We start from the raw sequence: 17,883 nt of genomic DNA, 5'->3' as shown, positions 1-17,883 counted from the left end.
GATTTTCTGTCCCCAACCATACACATATATGGTGGTCTGACTTTTCCCTGGCCCCCAGAAACCCCCAAACATTTTTCCAGCTGGATTTCTGCCGAAAAGTGACTGAAAGCAACGTGTTGCCAGAATGTGATATTTTATCTCATGAGGAGTTATTGATATAAAAAATTGGTACCTATCCAGTTGCCCACCCTTGATTTAGGTTATCTATCAGTGGCCCATGGATAAATATTTGTGGGAAAACAGGATAAAAAAAAATCAAGCTTCTGATTTTTATGGAAGTGCATACAAAGCTAGAATGCTTATAAGTGCTTAAAAAAATACAGTTGTCGCTCCCTGTTCGCAGACTTGGGATCTGCGCTATTGGTTACTCGTGGGTGGCAAGTGGGGAGGGAACAAAATGGTGTGTGCGCCCACACCATGTACACAGGGCTGCACACAGGAACACACAGCAGTTGAAATCAATGAAACCCCAATATCGGTGATTTTTCCAATTTGCGAGGGAGACCCAGAACGGATTCCCGTGAATTGGAAGGGACGACTGTATTATATGAAATATATTGAATAGTGCTCTGTATAGATCTGTGGATAATGAGCTACACATTGTAAAATTCTGAACTTTTCATATTTTTTTCAGAAACATGGCTCGAGTGTGATGATTTGAAGGGCTTGTACTGTAGAAAGCACAAGAACTTTGGAGTTTCTCCAGCAGAGATTCACATTGTCATCTGGGAAAGAGAAGCACCACAAATGACCAGTGATAGAGATTTGCAGTTGCAAAGTGAAAGAGCCATCAACATTCCCCCTTTAAAAGAACAGCAAAAATCTCCAGGGAAAAATCATGATGACAAGCCTGTAGAAATTACACCTTTAATTTGTCATACTGCGGAGAAGCTGCATGCTTTTACAAATAAGGCAGAAACCTTAGACACTAATAACAAAAGCAGTTTGCTTTGTGGCAATGATGATATTATAACATTGAATCTTGTAAGTATTCCACTTGACTCAGAAGGTAAACCACTAGAAGATAGCCATATAGTACAAAATGACCTGGTAGCCAAAGCAGGCATATCACAGCTACAAAGAGGTCAGCTTAATATGTTTCCACTTACTTCTGAGGAAAGCATTCCCCTTAATAAGTGCAAAACGCCAGAACATAGTGCTATTCCCTTGCATCAAAGACAGCCAAGCAATGCAAGTAACCTATTTGTTATGCCAGCAGTTCTTTTAAACAGTAGCAGTAACTTACCAGCAACATCACCAGTCCAAGGGGCAGAACCTGAAGTTAATTTAGTTCCAGTTAAAGATAGCAACTTAGTGAATTCCCAGAGTGAAGCTAGTAAAGCGAAATCAGAGAATAGCTGGCAGAGATTATCTAATACTGCAGAGCACAGAATAGAAACAACATCAAATTGCCATGTTTCTCCTTCATCTAGTTTGCATAATTCCTCTCAGTCACACCATAAGAGAGGGATGAAATCATTTTCAGCCAATTGGGTAAATAGCTTAGTTGGAAAATGTACTTCTGTGCCTAAAGGTGGCTCTATTTTTAAAAAAGAGGAAGATGCTCAAAAGTCCATTAAAAAAGAAGCTAGTTATTTACTTGGAAGGCATGCAAGTCACTTTCAAGGTTTCCAAGCAAAGTCTTCAGGAAAATTGGTTGATTTGGGTTCCTCACAGATCATTCTGCCTCCACCTTCTACCACTTCTCCTTTCAATCTCCCTTTTGAAAAACATACTACTGTTGGAAGTGAAGGAACTGTAACTAAAAGACCAGGCTCTTGGGTCACTTCAGGTAAGCAAATTCAGCCCAGTCAAAACTGTATGGAAAATAAAAACTCTGCCTCTGTTGAAAATAGCAAGCCAGCTTTTGATAAAACACATCAGCTACGTCTAGAACTTCTTCAAGAGCTTAAAGCTAAAAAGGAGAAACAAGTGACACTAGACAAACTAAAAAAGGTTCAAGTTAAAAAAAGGTCTATCAAGAAAATCAAGAAGAACCAGTCACAGCTTGGATCCCAGAAAGGTGGTGAACCCCTACAGAGATTGTTAAATGAACTGCAACACCAGATTGATATTGAAGATAGTAAATCTGTGAATTCTGCAATTACTAATATGTCACAGTGCAGTAATTCAAGTGATGAGGACTTTTTATCTGAGCTACTGTCTCCAGCTACAACTATTGCTTCTTTAGAACTTCCACACGAAGAAGAGTGTAGATATCTGGAAATGGGGGGTGGCTGTCCAAAGTCTCCCACAGGGAATCAGAAATCTGATGGCATACAGATCATAAATCATGAGCATAGTTATTACAGTCCAGTAAAGGAAAATGGACATGAAGACCAGACAGACCTGTTAGCAATCAGGTCACCCCTGAAGAAACTTGACTTTGACAGTCCTGTAAAACAAGATATTCTGGATGATCTCTTCTTTAGTTCAGTGCTGAATTCAATAACGGCCAGTGCTGAAGACTTCCATTATTTTGATGAAACTCTCTTAACTTGATGAATTGTGTTTTAACAATTTAATGTTTTTCTGTGAGTTGGCTTTTAAGCAAAGCATTAATATATTTCAAGCCGATTTGTACATTTGAATATTTGAAATTGTACTTTGAATATTTGAGATGGGAAGGATTTTTATGAAGAATTTTTTTCCCTTGTGAGATGAATTGCACTTGTGTATTTTAGGAGGTATTTGATGGAAGAGCAAAGACACCGAATCTTATGTCAAATACAGTTGACAAAGGATGGAATTCTAAAACTGATTGGTAAATGTCAAAAATAAAAGGCACTAAGGCCAAATGTCATTTGCCCAAGACCACTTAAATCAAATACATAATTGCTGTACTATAAAAATGTGTAAGCAAACATTTCCTCACTCTAGTATTTCATGGTAGTGTACTAGTGTGGTTGTTGTCAGACCTAATCTCGCCTTTTCCACGTTGTCCTAGCCAGGAGGTTAGTCAGTGGTCTACCAGTTGGGGAGCAGTATGCGCTGGGTGCACGTAGTTCGGGGGTGCATTGTTGGCTAGGAAAACAGGAAGGGAATTGAGCAAAGGGGAGTTTGCCACCAAAGAAAGGGAATGTAGTAGGCCAGCAAAGGTGGACTGGCAAGTGAAGAAAAGTAGCAGGGAACAGTAATAATACATTAGTGGCTGGTGAATGTGGCAACTCTTTTTCCTTTTGACTCTCAGGGGTTCATGGAAAGAGGTGCTGGAAGGGAGTAGTTGCAGTGCTTTAGACTTTTTCAAACTGTTTATGCTCGACTTTGCATGGAATTCCTGTTGTTACTGCAAAGTTAAGCAGGGTGGAGTGAAAGAGATGGATAAAAGTGCTTTCTTTCCACGGAACAGAACTAGGTACATCTCCCTCCTTTCCCCATTTTTATTCCCCATTTTATTATGAAGGATTTCTTTCTATTTTGCTCTCCTCACACAGCCCTCCACCCATTTTGAGACCTGTGTGTTGTGCTGTCTCCACAGAGAGTGATGGTGGTGATGACTCTTGCTCTTACAGGCAGAGGTTTTTCTCTGTCTCAGTGAACTGAGTCAAGCCTTGTGCAATAGCACTGTTCCCTTTGCGTGAGAAACACAGGGGTGCCAGTGCTCCAGTAGAACTGAGACTGCTCAGGATTATTTCTCCAGCTCCATAGGAAGGACATTTTCCCTTCCCCCTCAGGAAAATGCAACAGATCCCAAGTGGAAGCTCTGGTTAGTTTTATGTAAGTCCATTTTGTGTCCAACAGCGGAGTTGGAAACCTAGACTGCTCTCTGGCCAGACAGGGGTGAGCAGGATAGCTGCAAAGTAATCCAGCTCTCTTTGTCTGCTTCCCAATCCTGTTGGCCATGGAGGCCAAACACCTTTTATTCCCCCCCCCCCCCACATGTAATTGGAGGAAGCGGTATCTTTTAAGATAATTATTTTGAACACAATTCTGGCTGATAATTCATTGGTACGTAGATGCCAAGGTGGGCAAGGATGGAAGAGCCCATGGGGGATTTGCCTACACTGGATGATCCTTGGTCACAGTTTATATGCACACAAAGTTGGGAGCTTTTTCTTGGCAGTAAAAGGCTTCATGAATTAAACAAGACTCAGAAAAAGAGGGCTCTGTGTGTGTGTGTGTCTCCATGCTTTTTTTAGCTGGCAGGCAAAGACAATTTTATTCAAGCAAGTTTTTAATATATAATCATGTCAGGGTGGCTTTTATATGGGATGTGTGTTCTAGTAATTTTTTTAAAACTTTGGTATGTTTTATATAATTTTATACAGTACTGGTTTTAGTTAGATTATTTTAATTATTTTTTATTTTTTATTGTAAAGATTTTTTAAAAATTATTTGTGAGCTCCCTTTCTGAGAGAAAGATGGCACAGAAATGAAATGAAATAAATAATAAAATTATGGTTAATTCAATGAATTCTCCCTGCTTTATATTCCTCCCACCCACTCACCCCATCTGCATTTTTCTTCTGACCATTATTCATTTCATTTCATGATTTTAAATGTAAATAATTTTTTTACAGAGGAGTGGAGTGTTAAAAATTACTTGTAGCAAGTGTCAAAAGCGTCAAGTATATTACTTGAGCTAGTAATATTTGTGTTCAATCATTGTATAGGTTGTATGCATTATTTTTTACTTAAGTAGAAAGTTTTCTGTTCTCAACAGTTTCTGTTCCCAACAGATTCCTGACTCTAGGGAGAAGTGAATTCTGTGTGAAGTACAATTGTGGCGATATCATTATTAGGTTAACAGAAAGGCAAAATGTTCGTTATACCAGGTTTTGAAGTCCGCTGGCCTATTTGCTAGGCTAAGATGATAACATAAACAGTACAGGGGGAAAATGAGGTTATTAGAGACACAGATCTGCATCTTGCCTTGGGTTGTAGAGAGAAGATCAGTGCAGACAGAAAGGTTAGGCCATATCCATATGGCTGCGAAATACTAGGAACAAAAGTTCTTAGAGAAAAGCAAACGTTCCAGTTATAGCCACAAAGTGCTTCCTTTGGAGATCTGTGTCTTTCTGTATCCTATGCAGGTCTGGCGATACATTTAGGCATTGTAATAGGTGAAACATTTCAGTAGGAGCCAAATTAGATAGTGTCCCTTATATAAAATGGCAAAATCAAGGTTTGCTTTTTGGAATGTATATATTTTAAAAAATATTTTCAAGCTATGGATGGTTGAATCTGTGCATACAGAGGCCTGACTGTATATCTGCACAGAACTGCCTTGATCCATTTACCACCACTACAGAGGAATTTCAGAGCTGCTGCAAACTACTGCTCACCGTTCCTTGCCTGATGGTGGTGGTGGTAGGATTGCAGAAGCATCTGGTTGTGTCTGAGAAGCCAGACTCAATTACTTCAGCTGCTCTGCTCTTCTAGAAGTTTCAGTGGCATTTTGCTTTTGACTATGGAGACATAGCCAGACTCATGTAATTCCCCCTATGCACTTGCACTCTTTCTCTCCCTCCACTATAAAATGTGAACTATCTGTAGTTTCCAAACCAACAGCAGGCACTCTGTGAACTGCAGTATTCTAGTTTAGATCAGAACATCTTAAGGTTTCTGATGTCAGAAACTAGTAGAATTTACCACCATCACCATTTGTGCCACTGCTTACAACTATTTCTCTTTTTCCTGCAAACTTACTGGAGACTGGTGTTCAGTGACTCAGGGACTGACCCACGGGCAACCATTTTGAGTAGTGCTGCTATAGATTTTAAGAGATTATATTCAGATTATTTTAGTGCCCGAACAGACAGGCCAAAATAAAGCTGCTTCGGATCACTTTGGGGGTATGCTGTTTAAATGCTGCATACATCCTAAGAGGCCAGAAGCCGCGCCAAAGCCATGCTCCAGTCCTAAGGACTAGAGTGCAGCTTTGGCGCAGCTTCTGTCCTCTTAAGATGAGTGTGTCATTTAAACACCATACCTCCAAAGTGACTTGAAGGAGCTTTATTTTGGCCTGTCTGTTCGGGCCCTGTCTTGAAGAAAAATTGCAGTATACTTACCTGTTTCAGCTGATAGAGCTTTCATGTCATTTAAGGTGACTTGAACTGTAATGAAGAAGATAATTTAATTGTATGCCTAGACTGATTATGTATCTGATTCTTAATGAAGTTAATGGACAATAACATTCCTCTTCCTAGCATTCACCTTCCTAGATAGACAAGTGATCTGCCAACACTTTTGTCTTGTCAGGATTGAGTTTCATTTAATCTTTTACTGTTCCCAAACAGTACTGCAGTGTTTCTTCCTCAAGTGGAAAAGGTGTAAGCATATTGATGATCCCCAACTCCCAGTCCTAATCCTTTATGATAAACTTAATAGAAATATTGGGTAACATTGAAGTAGAGTCCACTAAAGGATTTTGAGACATAAATGTCATGAGACCAAGGTCAAGTACCTCTATATCCCCTGCTTGAATCAGTCCTCCACACTGAATTAGAATCACTAAAAAGCAAGCTTTAAATGACTTGAGATTATCCCTAAAGAGAGACCCAGTAATTCATCCTCTCCTTATTAGATGTAATAAACCACGAAAGGTAAATGACCATTCTGACATCTCTCCAAGTACCCCAGCTAACAATGATTGGAAAGTAATTATTCAAATAACACACTACTTGGTTATTTATTTTTTTAAATGGCATGTAGTTTAAAGTGAATGGAAGTCATGATGCCATCAGGATGCTTAGCAAACATGTTTCACTATATGTCCAATAATTCCATTTTCTCCAAACTGGTATTATCAAATGCTTGCATAAACTTTTGCAGAATATTCTCAAATGTTTTCCAACCTAAGAATTTTTGCTTTAATGCTTGTTAAGTTTTATAAAAGTCTGCATCTGTTAAAATGAGCCATATCTTTCCTTTTTCAAACCTTGACATCCTGTTCTCAAAACAACCGCTTAATTCTCTGAAGCATTCAGGAACTTTGCTTATTTTTAGCTGATTAGAGTCAAGTATTGTGATCTGTTTAACACCAGAATGTATCAGTTCATGTAATTTTGGACGCTCAAAGATCCACAGAGACCAGCTCTATAAAGAGGTATCCAGTGGAAGCAACAGGGTTTTCCCCTCCCTCCCATCCTCTTCTGAGGAAAGAAGGGAAGGAGAGCAGAGATGACAAGGATGGGAATAAATAGTGAGTGTGGCAGTAGTAGGGACAGGGGCAAAGGTTGAAGGCAATGAAATAGTTAAGGCAGCAACAAAAAATCTGTGGATTATTTTTAATGTTATCTATTGGAAGGCAATTAAAATTTAGGTGCGTTACAGACCGCTGCTGCTGTTTGCTCCGTGAGGGAGCCGCAGCAGCCAAACCGCGCGACTCCCTCGCGGAGCAAAAAAGAAGCTCCAAAATGAAGTTTGTTCCTGCGGTGCAGTTATGACGCCACGAGGCGCCATTGGCACACTCGCGATGTCATAAGTGCTGCGCGATGTGCGGACGCACAGCGTCCGCTACGTCAATATGGCGGCGGCCGTGTGGAATGGCCGCTGCCATTTTGTACGTATTCACTACGTACTAGGGTTAGGGGGGTGCGGAAGCACCACCCCTTCCTAACCCTAATACGTAGTGAATACGTACAAAATGGCGGTTTGTAACCTGCCCAAGAAAGTTTCAAATTCCTAGAGAATAAACTTGGAGAATATTGTCAGCTCACATCACTGTTCCAAATATGTCAAACTGGAGCAAACTAAGCTAGAGGGAGTGGGCAACCTTGACCCCCCAAATTTTGCTCATGTTATTCCATGAATCCTAACCAATATGGCACATGATGAAGGAATGTGGAAGTTGAAGTTTAAAAAAAATCTTACCCATCCCTGCCTAAAACAAATTAGAAGTAATCTATGGGAGTGCTGTCAGTGCAATGCTGGCAAAAGTAGTACCATTCACATGACTGAGGCCCTCTTGTATAATGCTGGGGAAGGAAATAACAGCAGGAATTAAACTGAGCATACACAGTGGTGGCAAAGAAGAGCAGTTGAAGTCACTGGGAGGAAAAGGCAGCTGGTTCTGAGCAGCCTATTTCTCCTATGAATGGTTTCCAGGAGGAGTTGGACTCAGAAAAAGTCAGCCTTACCAGAGCACTGTGTTTTGAAGACATCTATAGATAACCTGAGGGCTGCTGTTAATACAGCCTTCCACAATCAACAATGGCCACTTTTGTTTGCCTTCATTTGTTGCCACTGTGCAAACCTGGAAAAACTGTAATTAGTAGCTGTAATTACTGTTATGCTAGCATAAAGCAACAACAGGGTTCTGCCCTTTGAATTTTTCACTACTTTGTACACTACACGTCTTCCAATCTGCCTCATTGTTCCCGGCTCTTTTGTTGAATGGATTTCACAGTATGGAAGAAGATGCTTAGGACTGATTTGGTTGTATGCTCTAGTAACCTTTGTGTGACACAAAGTTATGAAAACAACAGGAAGAGTATAGCCAAGTCAGTAGTGCCTTAAGAGTATATGGGAATTCAATTCATAGAATCATAGAGTTGGAAGAGACCACAAGGACAATCCAGTTCAACCCCCTGTCATGCAGGAATAAATAGAGCATTCTCCCAACAGATGGCCATCCAGCTTCTGTTTAAAAACCTCCAAAGGAGACCCTATCACTCTCCAAGAGAGTTTGTTCCACTGTTGAACAGCCCTTACTGTCAAGACGTTCTTCCTAATGTTTAGGTGGAATCTCTTCTCCTGTAGCTTGCCTCCATTGCTCTGGGTTCTATTCTGTGGAGCAGCAGAAAACAAGATTGCACCATACTCAGTATGACATTCCTTCAAATGTTAAAACAGGGCTATCGTATCACCTCTTTACCATCTCTTGTCCAGGCTAAACATACCCAGCTCCCTAAGTCTCCATAGGGCATGGTTTCCAGACCCTTCACCATTTTGCCTGCTCTCCTCTGGACACATTCCAATTTGTCAAAATACTTTTTGAATTGTGGTGCCCAGAACTGGACACAGTATTCCAGATGAGGCCTGACCAAAGCACAATAGAGTGGCACTATTCCCTTGACCTAGATACTATACTTCTAGTCATGCAACCTAGAATTGCATTGGTGTTTTTAGCTAGTGCATCACACTGTTGGTTCATGTTCAACTTGTGGTCTGTTGCTCTTGGGCTTGGGCAACTCAAAGCAGGAACCAAGTCTGCATATACCAATTCTGAGAGAGCTCTAGAGTGCAAGTTTCAAAACAGTTTTATTTGAATCAAAAGTAATCACCATCCATGCAAAAAACAATAACTCATGCACACATTCAAGGACTAACTAAATGAAAGGTGGTAAAAGATAGCAACTTAAGTACCAATTCCAGATGTGGAGCTGCGGTTGAGGGGTACTGGGAAGAGAAGTGGCTCTACAAGTTGTCTTAGGATGATGGTGTGGCCATCGATGCTGAGGAGTCAAGCGAGGTATGGACAGAGTGCCTGTCTGACCTGAAACTGAATTGTGGATGCCTAAATGGGCACATTTACAGGACAAAACCTGTCCCTGGGCAGGATTAAGGGGTAACTTCCAGAAGAGGAGAATGAGAAGTGGTTGTGAATGGCTGGACAATCAGTGCAAATGTCCCTGGACAAAGGAGTATTGCTTCCAGAGTGAAGTGTATTTGGGTTTCTGTTCACTTGCAAGCACAAGGTCTATCACTCCCCATCACTCTTATCAATGAAGGGATTACACAGATTCTAATCTTGATCTATCTATCCCTGGCTCCCCCATGCTGAGTCTCCCATATTTTCTTATGTAGTAAGGTATTTTCCCAGGCTGGGGTGCCCTCGTGGCTATATGCTCTATACATCCCTTTGGAGGTCTTTAAGCAGAGGCTGGGTGGCCATCTGTTGAGGGTGCTTTGATTGAGAGTTCCTGCATGGCAGAATGGGGTTGAACTGGAGGGCACTTGTGGTCTCTTCCAACTCTGTGATTCTATGAATATCAATGTAAAGTTGAAGGCTTTCATGGCCAGCATCCATAGTTTTTTGTGGGTTTTTCGGGCTATGTGGCCATGTTCTAGCAGAGTTTCTTTCTGACCTTTCGCCAGCATCTCTGGCTGGCATCTTCAGAGAATGCTTTGCCTGGAAAAAGTTGGTTGTATATATACTGTGAATGCAGGAGTGATTTGCGTGTGTATTGTTCTGTGATAATGGCCAGCCTCAGGCTAGGAGGCTAATGCAAAAGAGGATTAATATCTGCTAATGGGGCTTTCCCAGCAGATAATGATCACCAATTAGCAGATATTAATCCTCTTTTGCATTAGCCTCCCAGCCTGAGGCCAGCCATCAGCACAGAACAATACACATGAAAATCACTCCTGCATTCCCAGGCGCACACAGTACATATACAACCAATTTTTCCAGGCAAAGCATTCTCTGAAGATGCCAGCCACAGATGCTGGCGAAACATCAGAAAGAAACTGCTAGAACATTGCCACATAGCCCAAAAAAACCACAAAAAACAATCTATGAATATCACCTTTATACTGAAAAGAGGGGTGCAGAGAGATTAGAGCTTAGGGCAGTGGTCCAGATGTTTTGGACTTCAGTTCCCAGAATTCCCAGTCAGTATGCTCATTGTTCAGGAATTCTGGGAGCTGAAGTCTCAAAAAAAAAATCTAGAGGACCAAAGGTAACATTTAGGGTAACAGTGCCTCAGCATGGATGCTAAAATCTCCCAACACAATAAGTTTGGGGGAGTTCAACAGCACCCCTGAGGCCACCTCCAGCTCTTCAGGGAGGGAAGCAGCAGTGGGGTGATTGGTATATCAACAGAATCCCCATCCTATCTTGTTGCCCTAGCGCCAGGTATCTACACTCATACCTTGGACATTACTGAACAAGGTACCTCAAGAGGGAAGAGGACTCACAATAGCTCACTGCAACTCCTCCTCCTTCCCATCCACCAGATCTTGCCCAGAAATTTGGTGGGCATAACTGGGTCAAGGTGACATCCAGGTCGGCTTACTAGTCCTGGATCATACAGCTCTTCCATTCAGGGGTAGCCGTGTTGACCATTTAACAAATACAAACAAAAATCCATCAGTGATACCTTTTATTGACCAACCAAAACGCACAATATACTCATTGCAAGCTTTAGAAGCTCCATGGGCTTCTTTCTTCATCAGGCAAGATGTTACAATTAACCAAACAGGAGAGAATAAAAACAATTGGAGATGTTGGTCAGATGCATGCATGTTGTTTCAGTCCCTAGTAAATATGTTGCCATGGACTTTCCTGGACTTTGAAAATCTCCCTGTTGCCGCATGGCCAGGAGGAGGAAGAGCCTGCCTGCCTGCCTGCAAGAGATATCCTCCCCAACATAACATCTTTACTAAGGATCTAACTGACTTCGCCAATTGTTTTTATTCTCTCCTGTTTGGTTTGCAACATCTTGCCTGATGAAGAAGCCCATGGAGCTTCGAAAGCGTGCAACAACTATATTGTGCATTTTGCTTGGCCAACAAAGGTATGATAAAGTGTCCTCTCATGTAAAAAGAATAGCATTGTTTTAATTTGTGGTTTTCCCACATTCACATAAAGTCCTTTGCCCCTAAACCCACAAATGTGGAGGGGCCACTGTTCCCATATTAAAACAACCCACAATTAAAATCCACCATTTGCAGTGATTCCCAAACTTTGGTCCTCCAGGTCTTTGGACTTCAGCTCCCAGAAGCCCTAGCCATCTTGGCCAACGTTCAGGAACTCTGGGAGCTGGAGTCCAAAAGACCTGGAGCAGGACCAAAGTTTGGGGGCCTCTGGAATCATTTAATAGGATTACATAAATGATTTAAAACCTTATAGATTCTACCCTTTCCCATAGGCATTTCCCCCCTCAATCTGCAAATGTAAAAATGTTTAAAGAGAAGAAAAATAAGAAACGTTTAAAATCCATTTATATTAAAATACTAATGTCCCTGTTTCCGCCCGGTTTCGAACCGGGGACCTTTCGCGTGTTAGGCGAACGTGATAACCACTACACTACGGAAACTTGGGTTGAGGAGCGTGTCAAACACAGCTCTCCTATTATAGATGGAATTGATATATAGCTGTATAGTAACCATGTCTCTCCTTTTGCTTCTAGAAAAGAGCATTACATCCAATGGCTGCATATTAATGTATGCTCTTTTGTTTGCATACTACTAAGGCAAGTGCATCCTAACAAGCAAATAATAATACCAGGGCCAGCTCCTAAACTTGCCAGTGTATACTCATCCTTGGATATTAAACCCCACTCTGGGGTCCAGGGTTCAAATCCTGACTCAACCATCTAAGTCCAAAACAAACTGCAGAAACAGCAATCCACTTTGAGACTGCTTTAACTGCCCTGGCTCAGTGCTGGGGGATCCTGGGAATTGCAGTTTGTTGTGGCACCAGACAGTGAAGGCTAAATGTCTAGCAAAAGTACAGTTCCCAGGATTCCCTAGCATTGAGCCAGGGCAGTCAAAGCGGTCTCAGACTGGGTTATTTCTGCAGTGTGTCTTGGAGCTTAGAAACCCACTGGGTGACCTTGGTCTTTGGAGGTCTTTGAACAGAGGCTGATGGCCATCTGTATGGAGTGCTTTGACTGAGAGTTCCTGCATGGCAGAATGGGCTTGGACTGCTATGGTTGCATGAAACAATCCCAGACTTGCATAGATTGGTAAAAAGGAAGAAGCTGGAGTGACCTGAGGAGATGGATCCAGGGAAGAATGAATGAGAAGGAGTTCTTTAAAGAGCCAGCTCCCTGGTGACTAAAAGGGCCGTCCCTGGGTGGGCTCGAACCACCAACCTTTCGGTTAACAGCCGAACGCGCTAACCGATTGCGCCACAGAGACTCCGCTGTGCGGGGCTGCTTGCCAGCAGAGCCCTAATGGCCTTGCATGGAAACCTCTCCTCCTCCTCCTCCTCCTGGGCTTCTGCAATGCTGTGCAAAAGAGGAAGGCACAAAGCACTGCAAAGTGCTTTAACCCTTGAGGATGCTGGTACCATATGGATGCCAGATCAGGGTGAATGGGTGCCATCGCCACAAAGGAGGGCTCAAGGCATTGCAAAAATGTAGGACACTCAAAGGGATCTTTCAGACTAAGGCTGCATCTGCACTGCAGAAATAACCCAGTTTGAGACTGCTTTAACTGCCCTGGCTCAGTGCTAGGGAATCCTGGGAAATGTAGTTTATTGTGGCACCAGAGCTCTGACAGAAAAGGGTCACAAATAACATAAAAAATAAGGTACAATAACACCCAAAATCCACAAAAGAATGATACCTTTATGTGGCCAAACAAAATGCACAAAATGCATGATGCAAACTTTCAAAGCTCCACCGGCTTCTTCATCAGGCAAAGGTCTTAAGAATCACACAGGAATACACACACACACACACACACACACACACACACACAGAATCATAGAGTTGGTAGAGACCAGAAGGGCCATCCAGTCCAACCCCCTGCCATGCAGGAAATCCAAATCAAAGCATCCCTGACAGATGGCCATCCAGCCTCTGTTTAAAGACCTCCAAGGAAGGAGACTCTATCACCTTCCGAGGAAGTGCATTCCACTGCCGAACAGCCCTTACTGTCAGGAAGTTCCTCCTAATGTTCAGGTGGAATCTCTTTTCCTGTAGCTTGCATCCATTGCTCCCGGTCCTAATCTCTGGAGCAGCAGAAAACAAGCTTGCTCCCTCCTCAATATGACATCCCTTCAAATATTTAAACAGAGCTATCATATCACTTCTTAATCTTCCTTTCTCCAGGCTAAACATCCCCAGCTCCCTAAGTCTTTCCTCATAGGACACGGTTTCCAGACCCTTCACCATTTTAGTCGCTCTCCTTTGGACACGCTCCAGTTTCTCAATGTCCTTTTTGAATTGCGGCACCCAGAACTGGACACAGTATTCCAGTTGGGACCTGACCAGAGCAGAATGCATAAATCACTATATTCTTGCTATCTGAATATGTTTTATTATAGTAAGATATAAAATACAATAGACTCTTAGTATCTCCTGGAGTTTGGTTCCAGGACATTACAGACAATGGCATGGCAAAATGGCAATAGGATGGCAAAACCAGGGTTTGCTTTGGGGATTTTGTTTTGTTTTATTTTGTGTGTGAATATTTTTGAACTGAGGCTGGATGAATCCATAGACACAGACTCTGTGGATATGGAAGAATGGCTGTCATATTTTGTCCTAAGAACAGTATATAGTTCCCTTTTTTTATGCTAACAGACCATTAAAAAAAAAAAAAAAGGAAACCACTTCCTTTGGGTACGCAGTAACCATTCAGGAGAAGAAAATGTTAAATGGGGGAGGAAAAATCATGAAAGCAAGTGAAAATCTGGGTCCAAATTAAAATGAAATAATAAAAATATACAGCCGTGCTGTACTTTCCTTTGGACTGGTTGGCATGATGCATTTGTATTACCTTTTTGTAGCTGTGAAAGGGATGTTATTTGCCCAGAGATCTGAGTACATAAGGACATGTAATATAGGAGTTTATCACACTGGGGCTGATTTAGGCATAAGAGAGACATTAAATCGCATTTAAAGCATCCTGCAAATAAAGCAAAAATGGTGAGTAATTGAGCAAATGGTTATCACATGCAATTGCGCAAATAAAGTGATATCAAAAATGCATTGTCACTGAAATCCCGAAAGTAAAAAGATGAACATTAATGTTTCTTTGTGACCACTTTAGTAGTGGCTTTTGTGCGACGTCATGTGCAATCATTCTGCGTAATTATGTGATTTTTCCGGAATATTCACGGGATAAACTGCCGATCTTCTTTGTGTGATAAACTCCATATATTGGAGTTTGGCCTACCTCTACCTTTGCATATACACTGGGATTTTGGAAAGGAGCCTTTCCCAGCTACAACTTTCTAGAGGTGGCTATGTATTCATCTGTGAGTGCCTGAAAAGACTCCACAGTCACCTCTCCAAGTAATCTATGAACAGTCAGCCTTTGAACACCACACGGTTTTAATGCTATGATCCCACTATAACTACAAAGATTCTCATAGAAGCCAGGGATTTGCAGTTTAGGGAGGATAATTTCAAATTTGCAGAGCAAGCGCTCTAATTCCTCACCAAATAGGATTCCATAGGATGAAGCCATGTCAGTTAAGATGTCCCAGATATGTCGACTATGCTGGTCGGAAATTATGGAGCTTGTGGTCCAACGTATACAGAAAGTATCAGGTTGGGCTCAACTATCTTAGAAGTTCATAAGATCTATTGAGCAGTTTTTAAGAAAAGAGTTTTCATGTCTTCGATAGCAAGTGAAGAAGGTATGTATAATTGTGAAGTCGAAGGGTTTCATGGCCAGCATCCATAGTTTTTTGTGGGGGTTTTGGGCTATGTGGCCATGTTCTAGAACAGTTTATTCCTGACGTTTCACAAACACCTGGACAACTTCAACAGGAAAGAAGAAATCCTTAAAGTAAACAAAATTTGGCTACTGGTCTTGAAAAACACCAAAATTAAGACCCAGCAAAACGCAGATGAAAACCACCCAGGATCAGAGTTTTTCCCAGCAGACAATGGACCACTATTTAAGCAGACACTAATCCTGTTTGCATATCCTCCCACCCTGAGTCCTTGCCATTCAACAACAGAACAATACACAGATTAACATGTAAACCATTCCTCTCGACCCAGAGAGTCACACCGTGTGTGTGTGTGTGTGTCCCACTCACTTCCATGCCAGCATTCTCTGAAGATGCCAGCCACAGATGCTGGCGAAACGTCAGGAATAAACTCTTCTAGAACATGGCCACATAGCCTGAAAAACCCACAAAAAAACTCTGAATGTATAATTATTAAAAAGTGGACTGGGTGAGTAAAGAAAACTGCAGGTGTTACCCTACAAAGTGGGGCATGGAAGTCCCCACCAGCAATGCCATTGTCTCCTTGAATTTGGGGGGAAATTACAACTCAAAAGGAAGCCTGCAGGAGGGGGGTAACTTTGGGTATCTTTTCACGTGTGTATGCCAGAATTAACTGCAGAGGGACTCCGGTTTTAGTAAATGGTTTCTTAAGAAATGTGCACAGGTGCACATGAACATACAAAATAAATGCAACCTTGGGAACCATACAAGGATATCAGAAAGAAAGATGCGGAAAGTTTTATAGAGAGGAATCGGGAATTAGAGAGGGTGATAATTACCAGTTCTGGAGATAGGTCCACGGAAAACAGAATGGCTCAGACAGTATCTATGGGTGACACACACACACAGAAGAAGACCCTCTATACACACAGGGTCTGTAAACCATGCTCCTATCTGTGAGCATGGTGGCTATGTCTGTGGCAGATATTGACACTCCATTTCAGACCCTCGAGGGGTGCTTAATGATACCACATGGTGTAACAAAGGCTTTGATGGTTTTTCCATGGAACTGGCAAAAAGGATGTGAAACATCCAATCTGGCTCTGGTGTAACTCCAGAGTGATAAAATTTATTGGATTTGAAACAATTCCTGGATAGTTAGAAAGGAAGGATGAATAGGGACACATCCTGGGCTGAGGTAGAAAGGGAGGTAGAAGTTTTTAAAAATGTACACTGTAGAATCTTCTTCCAATTTGTGTATGTACCCATGTAAATAATAGGATACTAGGATATAAAAGCAACTTCCTTGCTATATTTGTCTGCAGAATTAAATAAAAATAATATTTAGGTATCTCTACACTTCACCTCACCATCTGACAGGTATGTCTGTATCTGAGCGATGTGAACCATCATCTCAGTGTTCAGGGGTAGATCACACAGAAGGTCTTTAATGCAAAAAAATGTTTCCAGTCAATGTGCAAAATACTGAGGCACATTCAGGCCAATGTTCTCATTCAGTATGAGTTTCCTGCCTGCCTTGATATTGCATCATATGTTACATGGCCCTGAAGCTGCACATAGATGTGAGGGTAAGTAACTTCTCTTTTCTAACTGTAAGACAGTGGTGCAACCATAGCATGTCGAGGGGTGCTCATTCTACTTCTCTATAAATGATTTCCTGGGATAGCTCTCTTAGCTGCTATAAATGTGAGATAAAACTCTCACAACTTTGTGCATCTCTTTTACAGTCTAAGGAAAAAAACTTCAGCCATTCCTTAAAGGTTGGTAAGTATTTGCCAGTTTGATCCAAACTTTGTGTAGTGATCATTCATCAGCCCTTTATTACGTAACTTGCTGATTGCCCCATTCTGATCCTGAGGTTATTACATATCCTGGGTTAATACTTTGTAACCTGTTCTTCACACCGCACAACAAAAGTTCATTTTACTCTACTTAGCAGTGCCATCTGATGTGGGGGACTAAGGATTTTCCCTTTCAGGGTGCAGCATATTTTTGGCCTGGCAGCATATTTTTGCTCAGTGGCTACAATTTATCTTTCTTTTGTGGAAACCCATCATGGATTGGCAGCCAATGTCTCATGGAGCAGCTCTACAACACTCAAATAAATAATTTAAAATGTAGGCCACAGTCTCATGTTCACTTGAGCTGTATTGAACATAGTGAGATTTGGGCTTTTGGCATGCTCACAGGTAAGGCTTAACTCATGGAAGTACCCTGCCTCTATCACAGAATTTTATTTGGTAATATGGAAGAGGTCCTAAATGTCATTGTCTTCCACTTGGCACCCTCCCATTTTTTTCAACCACTTCTTTAATATTTTTTTAATTACACACACTAATGAAGAGAAAATATTGAATGGTTGTAGAATTTATTTTGATTGGCAGCACTAAGAAACACTAGGAAAGAATGCACAGGATTACGCTGTTAGCTCAGATGTCAGCTGCACCTATGCATTTCCCCAGAATCAGCCCTAATGCTGGGCAGAGTGAAGTGACGGCCTCAGGCAGCTGACGCTGGAAGTCAGCACTGGCAGCTCTTGCCAGTTTGACTTGAACTCTCTT

General features: G+C 41.7%; 1 protein-coding gene and 2 non-coding genes across 3 annotated transcripts in view; 1 reads left to right on the top strand and 2 right to left on the bottom strand.

The window, feature by feature from the left end:
- The window catches only part of USPL1 (ubiquitin specific peptidase like 1), a 32,857-nt gene extending 28,517 nt beyond the window's left edge, over positions 1 to 4,340 (top strand). Inside the window, exon 9 of the mRNA XM_089508457.1 lies at positions 635 to 4,340. Coding sequence (XP_089364583.1) covers positions 635 to 2,502 — 1,868 coding nt within the window. The 3' untranslated portion in view covers positions 2,503 to 4,340. The remainder of the gene's footprint in view (positions 1 to 634) is intronic.
- Positions 4,341 to 11,911: 7,571 nt separating this feature from the next.
- On the bottom strand, positions 11,912 to 11,984 carry TRNAV-AAC (transfer RNA valine (anticodon AAC)). The gene has a single exon. It is a non-coding gene; the product is annotated as a tRNA-Val (tRNA).
- A 752-nt stretch (positions 11,985 to 12,736) lies between these two features.
- On the bottom strand, positions 12,737 to 12,810 carry TRNAN-GUU (transfer RNA asparagine (anticodon GUU)). The gene has a single exon. It is a non-coding gene; the product is annotated as a tRNA-Asn (tRNA).
- Positions 12,811 to 17,883: the final 5,073 nt, after the last annotated feature.

The sequence above is a fragment of the Sceloporus occidentalis genome, unplaced genomic scaffold, assembly GCF_023333645.1.
Source record: "Sceloporus occidentalis isolate IW3139 unplaced genomic scaffold, rSceOcc1.0.p SCAF_2, whole genome shotgun sequence".
Classification (NCBI taxonomy): domain Eukaryota; kingdom Metazoa; phylum Chordata; class Lepidosauria; order Squamata; family Phrynosomatidae; genus Sceloporus; species Sceloporus occidentalis.
This window is presented reverse-complemented; position numbering and strand designations above follow the sequence as displayed.